We start from the raw sequence: 13669 nt of genomic DNA on the forward strand, positions 1-13669 counted from the left end.
GGCATAGTTTGGAAAAAATAAAACCACTTTTATATGGTCAAATGAAAAGCCATTACACTTGGGAGGCCCAATTAATAAATAAGGGGGAAAATTAAAATCTTAATTTAAAAAATAGCCAAAATATATATACACTTCAGACACAGCTATAATTTAATAATCCAAATCTCTGTATGGGCAGTAATTACCAGCACTGTGCAAAATAAGATAAAAAGAGCATGATAATGGATGCACGTTTCGCCTTTACAAAGGCTTTATCTGCGGCCATCTCTGTATTGTATATACATTTTGTCTTATTATTAAAGTTATGAGTTTCATCATCCCTATATTCACTGCCTGTGCAATTGATTACATGGCCTTACTGGTTGTATAGGAGCAGTATGCCCTCGTGTGGCCATATCTATGTTCATTGATAAAGATTTAGGCATCCCAAGTTTCTCCTGTTATTTATGTGACTGTTTTTGTCTTGTCTTTTATATTTATATGAACTTTTTTATGTCTATTTTTTTTTTTCCAATTTGAATGAATACATTTGGTTTTATTTTTTCATACCTATGCCTTGCATGGGTGTTTTGTTGGTGTTCTATGTGATAGTTACATGTCTGAAAATGTTATTGCTGGGGTTTTGGTTGCTGGGGCCATTACCAATCACAAAATAGAAGATGCAAAAGTGTTAAGCTGAGCACTATCCCCTTTCTCAGCTTATCTGATATGCTCAGAGCAGAGTGTTGCATAGATCTATAGGATATCCATAGTCCTAAACCACTATATAAATATAGATGTAAGGAATACAGAACGATGTAAGCTCTCACCTATCGGACCACCCTTGTATGTTAATGCAGTAGAACACCATTATTCATGCTTTTCCCATGGGTGTACCTGGCAAAGAGGGTGTGGGGGTGCTGAAATCACTGTATAAACTAATTAGAGTGCAGTATACTTACTTTTGCCTCTGTAGTGTCACTGATCAACTATCTGTTACATACAGTCATGGCTGAAAGTGTTGGCACCCTTGAAATTGTTCCAGAAATTGAACAACACAAAAAAACCAGAAGAAAAGACAAATCGGACATAATTTCTCACAAAACTCCAAAAATGGGCAGGATAACATTGTTGGCACCTTTCCAAAATTGTGGGTAAACAACATTGTTTCAAGCATGTGATGCTCATTCAAACTCACCTGTGGCAAGTAACAGCTGTGGGCAATATGAAAATCACACCTAAAACTAGATAAAAAATGTAGAAATTGACTAAAATTTTGCATTGTTTGTGTGTGCCACACTAAGCATGGAGAACAAAAAAGAGAAGAAGAGAACTGTCTGAGGACTTGAGAACCAAAAATATCAACAATTTCAAGGTTACAAGTCCATCTCCAAAGATCTTGATGTTCCTTTGTCCATGGTGTGTAACATAAGAAGATTGCAACCCATGGCACTGTAGCGAATCTCTCTGGACGTGAACGGCAGAGAACAATTGATGAAATGTAAGAACGCAGGATAGTCCGGATGGTGGATAAGTAGCAACAATCAAGTTCCAAATAAATCCAAGCTGTCCTGCAGGTTCAGGGTGCATTAGTGTCAGAGCGAACTATCTGTCGACATTTGAATTAAATTAAATGCTATGGCAGGAGACCGAGGAAGACCCCACTGCTGACACAGAAACATTAAAAAGCTAGCCTGTAGTTTCCCAAAATGTACGTGAGTAAGCCAAAATACTTCTGGGAAAGTGTCTTGTGGACAGATGAGACCAAGACAGAGCTTTTTTTATAAAGCACATCATTCTACTGTTTACTGAAAACGGAATGAGGTCTACAAAGAAAATAACACAGTACCTACAGTCACATATGGTGGAGGTTCAAACATATTTTGGGTTTCTTTTGCTGGCTCTGGCACTGTGTGCAAGGCATCATGAAATCTGAAGATTACCAAAGGATTTTGGTTCACAATGTAGTGCCCAATGTCAGAAAGCTGGGTTTGTGTCCTAGGTCGCGGGTTTTCCAGCTGGACAATAACCCCAAACATATTTCATGAAGCACCCAGAAATGGATGGAAAAAAACGCTGGAGAGTTCTGAAGTGGCCAGCACTGAGTCTGGGTCTAAGTAACATTGAACGCCCATGGGGAGATCTTAAAATTGCTATTGGGAGGAGGCGTCTTCAGGTATCAGAGACATGGAGCAGTTTGCAAAAGAAGAGTGGTCCAAAATTCCAGTTTAGAGGTGTAAGAAGCTTATTGATGCTTATAGGAAGCGATTGATTACAGTTATTTACTTCAAGGGTGTGCAGCCAAATATTAAAGGGATATTCCCATCCCCAAGATCCTATCCCAATATGTAGTAGGTATTATGATATTAGCAAATGCCTCCAATTAGGCATTGCAGGACCTTAGGTAACCATGGTTACGACCACTCCATATAGTGACAGCTAGTTGCTAGTGATCATAGCCATGGATACCTAAGGTCCTACAATGCCTGCACATGAGGAAAGAGACATAGCGAATCAGAAGAACTATACTACATTTCTAATTGGAGGTATTTGCTAATATTATTATTATTACATCTACTACACATTGGGATAGGATCTTGGGGATGGGATTATTTGCCCTTTTTTCTCTATTTTGTTTGTGTTTTTCCAGTACACAGAAAGGAAATAAACGTGTACAACAAAATGTATGTAATTGCAATAATGTTCTGGGACAAATACAAGGGTGCCAACACTTTCGGCCATAACTGTAGTGACGTGCCCAGGGCCGGACTGGGACTAAAATTCAGCCCTGGCATTTGAAGTTACACAGGCCCACTTGTCACATGGTGACTGTATAATATCTTTGTACACTTGTAGGCAGGGCCGGTTTTAGGCAAAGTGGGGCCCTAGGCAAAGTTTAAAATGGGTCCCCAAATGCTAACATATTGCACATCACACAGAAGCCTTTCTGTTGTATTTACGTGCGCTGAGTTCAGGCCGCTAAACGAGTTTGATCGACAATACTGAAGTTGTTCAACGCTTGTTTCCCGGCCTCTTTCCACCAGCTGAGGAATAATGATGAGACAGAACGATCACTAATAGATCACCATACAGTATCATGTTTTCAGCAGCACATCTACAGTTTACACTGGCAATGTGCTGCTGACAACAAGGCTTTTTGTTCCAGCAAAAACAATCCGAATATGCAGCATTTTACTTGTTTAGTAAAATACACCCCATAGTCCTCCATATATTATAATGTGCTCCATAGTCCTCCATATAGTATAATACACTCCCTATAGTCCTCCATATATTAAAATACACTGCTCAGTCCTCCACATAGTATAATACACTCCTCATAGTCCTCCATATAGCATAATACAATCCTCATAGTCCTCCATATAGCATAATACAATCCTCATAGTGCTCCATATAGTATAATGCACCGCCACAGTCATCCATGTAGTACAATTCACTTCCCATAGTATAATGCACCCCATAGTTCTTCATATAGTATAACGTATTCCCCATAGTCCTCGATACAGTATAATGCAGCCACCCCAGAGTATAATGCAGCCACCCCAGAGTATAATGCAGCCACCCCAGAGTATAATGCAGCCACCCCAGAGTATAATGCAGCCACCCTACAGAGTATAATGCAGCCACCCCAGAGTATGTAACCCCCATAGAATATAATACAGCCCACCTCCCCATAATATATAATGTAGCCCCCCATAGAATATAATGCAGCCCCCCATAGTATATAACGCAGCCTCCCCCATAGAATATAATATACCCCCACAATAGTATATAACACAGCCACATAGTACATAACATGGCCTCCCCCATAGAATATAATATACTCCCCATAGTATATAGCAAAGCCCGCATATTATATAGCACAAACCGCATAGTATACAGCACAGCCTGCATACTATAGCACAGCTCGCGTAGTAGATAACACAGCCCACACAGCAGTATTCAGCACAGACCACACAGTAGTATACAGCACAGACCACACAGTAGTATACAGCACAGCCCACGTAGAAGTATACAGCACAGTCCACACAGTAGTATACAGCACAGCCCACAGAGTAATATATACAGCACAGCCCACAGAGTACTATATACAGCACAGCCCACAGAGTACTATATACAGCACAGCCCACAGAGTACTATATACAGCACAGCCCACAGAGTACTATATACAGCACAGCCCACAGAGAACTATATACAGCACACAGTAGTATACAGCACAGAGCACAGCCCACAGAGAACTATATACAGCCCACAGCAGTATACAGCACAGAGCACAGCCCACAGAGAACTATATACAGCCCACAGCAGTATACAGCACAGAGCACAGCCCACAGAGAACTATATATAGCACAGAGCACACAGTAGTATACAGCACAGAGCACAGCCCACAGAGAGCTATATACAGCCCACAGCAGTATACAGCACAGAGCACAGCCCACAGAGAACTATATACAGCCCACAGTAGTATACAGCACAGAGCACAGCCCACAGAGAGCTATATACAGCCCACAGTAGTATACAGCACAGAGCACAGCCCACAGAGAACTATATACAGCCCACAGCAGTATACAGCACAGAGCACAGCCCACAGAGAACTATATACAGCCCACAGTAGTATACAGCACAGAGCACAGCCCACAGAGAGCTATATACAGCCCACAGCAGTATACAGCACAGAGCACAGCCCACAGAGAACTATATACAGCCCACAGCAGTATACAGCACAGAGCACAGCCCACAGAGAACTATATACAGCCCACAGTAGTATACAGCACAGAGCACAGCCCACAGAGAGCTATATACAGCCCACAGCAGTATACAGCACAGAGCACAGCCCACAGAACTATATACAGCCCACAGTAGTATACAGCACAGAGCACAGCCCACAGAGAACTATATACAGCCCACAGCAGTATACAGCACAGCCCACAGAGAACTATATACAGCCCACAGCAGTATACAGCACAGAGCACAGCCCACAGAGAACTATATACAGCCCACAGTAGTATACAGCACAGAGCACAGCCCACAGAGAACTATATATAGCACAGAGCACACAGTAGTATACAGCACAGAGCACAGCCCACAGAGAGCTATATACAGCCCACAGTAGTATACAGCACAGAGCACAGCCCACAGAGAGCTATATACAGCCCACAGCAGTATACAGCACAGAGCACAGCCCACAGAGTACTATATACAGCCCACAGTAGTATACAGCACAGAGCACAGCCCACAGAGAACTATATATAGCACAGAGCACACAGTAGTATACAGCACAGAGCACAGCCCACAGAGAGCTATATACAGCCCACAGTAGTATACAGCACAGAGCACAGCCCACAGAGAACTATATACAGCCCACAGCAGTATACAGCACAGAGCACAGCCCACAGAGAACTATATACAGCCCACAGCAGTATACAGCACAGAGCACAGCCCAGAGAACTATATATAGCACACAGTAGTATACAGCACAGAGCACAGCCCACAGAGTACTATATATAGCACAGAGCACACAGTAGTATACAGCACAGAGCACAGCCCAGAGAGCTATATACAGCCCACAGCAGTATACAGCACAGAGCACAGCCCACAGAGAACTATATACAGCCCACAGTAGTATACAGCACAGCGCACAGCCCACAGAGAGCTATATACAGCCCACAGTAGTATACAGCACAGAGCACAGCCCACAGAGAACTATATACAGCCCACAGCAGTATACAGCACAGAGCACAGCCCACAGAGAACTATATACAGCCCACAGCAGTATACAGCACAGAGCACAGCCCACAGAGAACTATATATAGCACAGAGCACACAGTATACAGCACAGAGCACAGCCCACAGAGTACTATATACAGCCCACAGTAGTATACAGCACAGAGCACAGCCCACAGAGAACTATATACAGCCCACAGCAGTATACAGCACAGAGCACAGCCCACAGAGAACTATATACAGCCCACAGCAGTATACAGCAGAGCACAGCCCACAGAGAACTATATATAGCACAGAGCACACAGTAGTATACAGCACAGAGCACAGCCCACAGAGAGCTATATACAGCCCACAGCAGTATACAGCACAGAGCACAGCCCACAGAACTATATACAGCCCACAGTAGTATACAGCACAGAGCACAGCCCACAGAGAACTATATACAGCCCACAGCAGTATACAGCACAGAGCACAGCCCACAGAGAACTATATACAGCCCACAGCAGTATACAGCACAGAGCACAGCCCACAGAGAACTATATACAGCCCACAGCAGTATACAGCACAGAGCACAGCCCACAGAGAACTATATACAGCCCACAGCAGTATACAGCACAGAGCACAGCCCACAGAGAACTATATATAGCACAGAGCACACAGTAGTATACAGCACAGAGCACAGCCCACAGAGAGCTATATACAGCCCACAGCAGTATACAGCACAGAGCACAGCCCACAGAGAGCTATATACAGCCCACAGCAGTATACAGCACAGAGCACAGCCCACAGAGAACTATATACAGCCCACAGTAGTATACAGCACAGAGTACAGCCCACAGAGAGCTATATACAACCCACAGTAGTATACAGCACAGAGCACAGCCCACAGAGAACTATATACAGCCCACAGCAGTATACAGCACAGAGCACAGCCCACAGAGTACTATATACAGCCCACAGCAGTATACAGCACAGAGCACAGCCCACAGAGAACTATATACAGCCCACATCTCTTCTCTTCCTCCCCTCACCTCCTCCGAGAATGGCCCCACAGTCCAGAAAAAAAAAAAACTCTCCTCACCTCTCCTCGTGCCCAGCGTTGCTTCCTGGTTCCTGCTCCTGTCTCAGCAGCTGCAGTCTGCCCGGGACACAGCAGGTGCGCGATGATATGACATCATCGCGCACCCGCAGTGTCAGAGGCAGAGCGGGGAATGATGGGAGAGGAGCGTCTGTAGACGCTCTCTCCTCCATCATTGCATTCAACTGTACCGGCGTCTATACGCCGGTATAGTTGAATGCGACGGCGGGGGCGGCGGATTGAGCGGCCCACCACTGGCACCGGCCCTTCTGGCATTTGCCAGAAGTGCCCTATGGCCAGTCCGGCCCTGGACGTGCCCACAGGGCAGTGGGGTACTCGGTACCAGGTCTGGTCGCAAAGGGGGGATGTCACGGTGGCTGCGGTCCGTGGCCCAGGGCATCAACGTTAAAGGGGGTTAAATGTTCAAAGTTTATCGTGACGCCACCTGTGGAGTTCGGTCAATAGGGGGACTGATGCTGCATTAGAGGGGTCCCCTGGGGGATGTTGCGGCAGCCCAGATGTTACACTTCCCACAGGTGAAGCGGGGTCCCCAGGGGTCCTATGGTGTGTGGCGTAGATGGTATAGCCGGTGAATAAATGAGGAGACAAGTGATAAGTTTTTACCTGGTTTACTTGTGGGTGACAGGCAACAGTCCAGGGTACCAGGCACAGATGATGGTGGTCCGGCCGACTCAGAGGCAAATTAGAGTTCTCTTTTCCCAGTAGAGGTCCATGAGCCTTTCTTACTTGCGCCTCTCTAAGTGAGGTCCCTGCTGCTTTAAGCTTCCTACAATGGCCTCCAGTTTCCCCCTGTCCTGGGACAGGTACCTGCACGACAGGACTCTCAGATGCCCCAGGCTCCTCCAGTGCTGCTGCGTCTCAGGCATGATGCGGGAAGGTGACGTGTTGTGTTATGCCCTTCAGTTCTGCTCCGTGTCCTAGAGTCCACGAAAGCCTCGGGCTCCCGGATTCTGTGCTTTAGCTCCGAGGGTGCCCTGCCACAGTTCCCCTCTGAGCTCTGTCTCCTGTGCTCCTTCCCTTATGGATGCTCCACATGCAACCCAACAGGTTACTCCTTCCCAGAGGCTGCAGCTCCTTCTTGGCTGCCAGGCCTCTCACATCTGCTCCAGACATCCTTCTCCTTCTCTGTTTCCCTCCAACTGATCTAACTCCTCCTCCAGATCAGGAAACATAAAGCCTAGGGAAGCTCCCCTGAACCTGGGTCTTGAGCTCCCCCTCCTGGCCTGGATTCAGAATGTGTTGCATATGTGTGCCTCACCTGGTGAAGAGAATTCCTTTGCCTCTGGGTATGATATTACCTTCCCCGAGGAAAAGCAACATTACTGCAGCAACCGGTAACCTGGGGTGCTGCACTCCTCCCCCCCGTTAACACCAGTACTCCTGGACTGGGAAAACAGCATTACAGGTTAAAGACAATTTTTGGAAATGCATTTCAACAAGTGAAACAGGTTAAACTTTAGCATCCCTTTATGGGAGGTACGGTTCTAGAACGTTACATAACATAACAATAAAATAATTCTTTATTACAAGTGCACACAGGTTAAAGTGCAAACTTATGACATCAACAAGGCGCATTGACCAATCCTGGTCTTCTTCTGCGCCAGGTAGTTTTGCTCCAGTCCTGAAAAGCAAAACAGGTACACATATATACTGTACAGTTGTGCTTTGAGTCTGTAAAGAAACCATGTAAACAATGCAAACAAGGTCTTACCCATGCTGGCACGTGGGCAGAACCAGGGTGCACCTTGACAGGTGCCAACTATTTATAAAATCAGTTTCCAGGGAAACATCTTGTCCATAAATACTGCAACAGAAAAGGCATCAAAACAACATATTTAAAACAATTACTTCACGCAGGTGAATGTCCTTTATTTCCGCTGTTTCCAGGGCAGGTCCTGGTATGCACAGCTTCATGACTGGGGAAGTCTATTAACACAGGGGTCAGCAGGTGACTCCTTAGAAGAATGTTCAAGTTCACAGTTTGTGTAGCCTGAGTCTGCGTTTCTGTTCCACTTTCAGTGGCTACACGGGTATGATCAGGATGTCCATGGCACCGTTTTACATGAAGGGCGTAGTATCCCCTTTCTCCATGGTGCTGGGTATAAGTGACTCTGTCACCAGGGTACAAGTCACGGTCAGGGTGTCCTCTTAACAGGTGTGATTCCACATCCCTGCGATTTACAAACAGTTCTCTTTGGCCAATTTGCTCGCTTATAAATCCCCAACCTCTGTCCAAGTTAAATGATTCTACAATTCCAGTTCTAGTGGGCCCTCTACTGGCAGGTTTAATTAAACGGGATTGAGCTTTAGCTGTTAAGTTCTTTTGCTCCATGGCCTCCCATTTATTTTGGCGTTGTCTCTGTTCCGCTGCTAATTTACAAATCTGCTGTTTACAAAAGTCTTCTGAGTCAGTCAATTGTACATTATTAGCCACTGATAGGGCCTCCAATGGGAATCCCATAATATCTGTGCCGGGGTGTTTCCAGTGTAATGTCTCTTTAGGTCTACATACCTTCAGGGGTGATGCTACAGGGGTCATTGGCTCAGTCAAGGTGTCACATGCATCAGTTATGCAGTCCCAAGTCATGGCAGTAGTTACTTGTTTGAGCACTAAGGTTGGTGGGGGTGCTAGTGGTCCCACTAAAGTGTCTTCAGCTACCAGAGCAGTGAACATACCTGTCTCACCGGTGCCAGGATCCTGTTTTGCCTCCTCCACTGGGGTCTGGATGTCTGGTTGTCGCTGTGCTTGGTCCGTGGGTTGCAGGGCCAGGTGCTGCGGCGTGGTTGTCTCCGTTGTCAGCGTCTCGCTTGTCGGCGTTTCGCTTTCTGGCTGGGCCTCACTTTCCAGCTCCGACGGGGCGGCAATAGCGAGGTCCAGGTTCTCCGTTAGCGGTGCAGGCTCGCGTTCCGGCAGGGTCTTACTTTCCGACTCTGTCGGGACTGTAGGAGCGGGCTCTGGATCTCCTGTCGGCGGCGTCTTCTCCTCCATCAGCGCCTCGCTCTCCGGCTTCACCGAGGTCAATGGTGAAGGCTCTGCCGGGGCTGGGGACGCGGCTGGTAAGTGTTGGCGTGGTGGCTGGGCGGTCTTCATTCTCCGGACCAGAGAATCTTTCCAGGCGGCCACCGCTGTCATCTGGGTTTTCATCAGTTGCTGGGCCAGCTCCTCCATCTCTGCGGCGAGGAGCTCCGGGTCCAGAGTAGGTTGCAGGTCCGAGGTTTCTTGCCGCTGCGGACCAGGGACTTCTTTCAGGGTTTCTCTTAGTTCTGGCAGCGCTTCATCGCTGTTTACCAAGGTCTTGACCAGTTTGCATGCAGCCATCCTGCTGCCGTGCTGTTCCACGTGCTTCCTTTTTCTGTGTCTCACGCACATTCCCGCCAGCTCCCTCTGGGGGCGGACCCGTCTTGTGACGGACATCTTTGTTTAGCATTAGAGTCTCTGAAGGGGGTGGATCCAGCTTTTGCGCCGGTGCTTGAACTCCACCCATAGCAACACATCTCTTCCTGTTCTCTGCCCTCCTCGTGGTACAGCAATGGCGACCATATTTCAATATCACACAGTACAACACAGTTCACTGCAATCCATGGCGCACAGTACCCTGCGATGCCAGGGCACGAAATCCTGTTCGTGACGCCAAAAGTTGATGCGCCCACAGGGCAGTGGGGTACTCGGTACTGGGTCCGGTCGCAAAGGGGGGATGTCACGATTGCTGCGACCCGGTCCGTGGCCCTGGGCATCAGCGTTAAAGGGGGTTAAATGTTCAAAGTTTATCGTGACGCCACCTGTGGAGTTCGGTCAATAGGGGGACTGATGCTGCATTAGAGGGGTCCCCTGGGGGATGTTGCAGCAGCCCAGATGTTACACTTCCCACAGGTGAAGCGGGGTCCCCAGGGGTCCTGTGGTGTGTGGCGTAGATGGTAAGGCCGGTGAATAAAGGAGAGGAGACAAATGATAAGTCTTTAAAAAACACAAAAATTGAGCTTAACTTGAGTTGGTACACATGCAGAGGTTAAACGCATGTTCACATTGGCCACAAAACATTAAAACCTACAAGAGAAAAAAGTAAGCAAAAACCCTGATGTAACTAACTAAAAAAGCAAAAGTGCATTTAAATAACACAGAGTTTTTAGTAATACTGTTTTTTGATTAAAAAATAGCACAAAAGCCATCCCACCGCGTCAAGGTAACTCTGATAGGGACAGTCCTACACTGTCTAATATTAAAACCTTACCATGTGTCAATGTTGACCTCAGTGTGAATAAGGACAGACAAAAGGATTGGGCCCAACCAGTGAAACACCAGACTGGGGAAGCCTTATATATAGTCTGTAGCTCAGAAACAGGAAGGTGACAGGCCACAGTCCAGGGTACCAGGCATGGATGATGGTGGTCTGGCCGACTCAGAGGCAAATTAGAATTCTCTTTTCCCAGTAGAGGTCCATGAGCCTTTCCTACTTGCGCCTTTCTATGTGAGGTCCCTGCTGCTTTAAGCTTCCTACAAGGTCCTTTAATTTCCCCTGGTCGTGGGACAGGTACCAGCATGACGGGCAGCTTGAGCCTTTTTACAGGGACTCTCAGATGCCCCAGGCTCCTCCAGTGCTGCTGCGTCTCAGGCATGATGCGGGCAGGTGACGTGTAGTGTTATACCCTCCGGTTCTGCTACGTGTCCTAGAGTTCACGAAAGCCTCGGGCTCCCGATTCCTGGATTCTGCTCTTTAGCTCCGAGGGTGCCCTGCCAGTTCCCCTCTGAGCTCTGTCTCCTGTGCTCCTTCCCTTCCGGCTGCTCTACATGCAACCCAACAGGTTACTCCTTCCCAGGGGCTGCAGCTCCTTCTTGGCTGCCAGGCCTCTCATGTCTGCTCCAGACGTCCTTCTCCTTCTCTGTTTCCCTCCAACTAATCTAACTCCTCCAGATCAGGAAACAAAGCCTAGGGAAGCTCCCCTGAATCCGGGTCCTGCGCTCCCCCTCCTGGCCTGGATTCAGAATGTGTTGCATGTGTGTGCCTTACCTGGTGAAGAGAACTCCTTTGCCTCTGAGCATGACATTACCTTCCAGAAGGAAAAGCAACATCACTGCAGCAACCGGTAACCTGGGGTGCTGCAGTAGCAATTTATGCCTTATAGGGAAGCTATCATCAGAATATTATTTTGTGTTTTAATCAGGTTTTTGTGCTAAATTGTATTTTCTATTTTTTTTTCATATAACAATCTGTATGAAAAATAAAAAAAGAAAAATCTTACCATTTTCACCCTGGCCCACTGGGGCTTTTTCAGACTTTTGCTTTCAGGAAACACAATGGTCATTGAAGCATCATCTAATGAGCATGTATGAAGGTCTTTGTGAAGGGTGAGGGAAAAAGTTCTGAAGTCTATGCGCTTTTACTGTAAAAAATCTGAAATGTGAATGTTCTTTGTATTATTGACACCATGTCCGCATTCGGTATCGGTTCATTTCCTTTTGTCTCCTATCGCTCCATTTTTCTGTTTTGATGCATACACTTATAGTTCACAAGATTCTGACTACTTGAATCCACTACTTTACCTCCCCCTAGTGGTGGCTGCTGGTACTAATGTTTTTTTTTACTTATCCATTTATCCTTTTCACATTTTTCTGGTCAGATTTTTATTTCATATTCTTATGAGAAATTTTCTATATTGTGATTTTTTTTTACATTTGCATACATTGACCTAACATGAAAAGCTTTTTTCCAGCGGAGATCTGCAGGTGACTGGAAGTGGACACTGTTCCTACAGCACTGCCCAGAAAGCCATAGGAAAAGATAACTTCACTCTTATTCCTGAGGGGGTGAATGGAATTGAAGAAAGGATGACGATTGTTTGGGACAAGGCTGTGGTGAGAATCTACTGAAGATACTTTTGTAGTACATATTTAGGGCTGTGTGCAGTACATGTCACTGCATATGGGTCCCCTGGAAGGAGAATGGCCCAGGTTGGCACCCTTCCCTCGGCTATTGGGTGGGAACTGCTGCTGGGCTCCTGTCTCCACGGATCCTGTTATGATCTGGTGACCTTGGAGCCGCATGAAACTTTCTCTGGAGTGGGTGGAAACTATACTGACTGCAGATCCTGAACTAACACCGCAACTAGAAGTAGCTGTGGGGTGTGCCTAACAAACCCTAGACACCTCGACACAGCCGGAGGACTAAATACCCCTATAGATGGAAATAGGAATACTATCTTGCCTCAGAGCAGACCCCCAAAGGATAGGCAGCCCCCCACGAATATTGACTGTGAGTAGGAGAAGAAAAGACACACGCAGGCAGAAAACAAGATTTAGCAAAAGAGGCCACTCTAGCTAAATAGGAAAGGATAGGACAGAATACTAGGCGGTCAGTATTAAAACCCTTCACAAAATATCCACAGCAGATAATACAAAAACTTCCACAATCTAACTAAAGACGTGGAGTGAATATCTGCAACCCCAGAGAATCCAACACAGACTGAGAAAATACTGACTCAATCTAAGCTGGACAAGAAAACACAAAAGAATAGCACTGAATTATGAAGCACACAGCATGTGTGCCAAAGAAACAAAACCAGACACTTATTTTTGCTGATTTGGCAGAAAGACAGGAGGAACCAGGCAGAGGTCCAACACCTCCCAACAACAATTGACAACTGGCAAGGACTAATGAATCCTGCATGCCTAAATACCCCAGTCAGAACTGCAATCAGCAGATACACCTGACCAGGACTGCAACTCAGGGACAACTGCATTACCACCTACAACCACCGGAGGGAGCCCAAAAGCCGAATTCACAACAGGATCCCCTCAATGTTAGCAAACAGGATTTTTGGTGAATTAACCATAGAAAAGGAGAAGAGATGAAA

At 46.5% G+C, this 13669-nt stretch overlaps 1 protein-coding gene across 2 annotated transcripts in view; it reads left to right on the forward strand.

Moving 5' to 3' along the window:
- The window catches only part of CRMP1 (collapsin response mediator protein 1), a 109530-nt gene that overhangs the window by 83663 nt on the left and 12198 nt on the right, over positions 1-13669 (forward strand). For both annotated transcript variants that reach the window (XM_077280128.1, XM_077280129.1), the window contains exon 10: positions 12530-12671. In XM_077280128.1, coding sequence (XP_077136243.1) covers positions 12530-12671 — 142 coding nt within the window. The remainder of the gene's footprint in view (positions 1-12529; positions 12672-13669) is intronic.

This window comes from Ranitomeya variabilis, chromosome 1 (genome assembly GCF_051348905.1).
Source record: "Ranitomeya variabilis isolate aRanVar5 chromosome 1, aRanVar5.hap1, whole genome shotgun sequence".
Classification (NCBI taxonomy): domain Eukaryota; kingdom Metazoa; phylum Chordata; class Amphibia; order Anura; family Dendrobatidae; genus Ranitomeya; species Ranitomeya variabilis.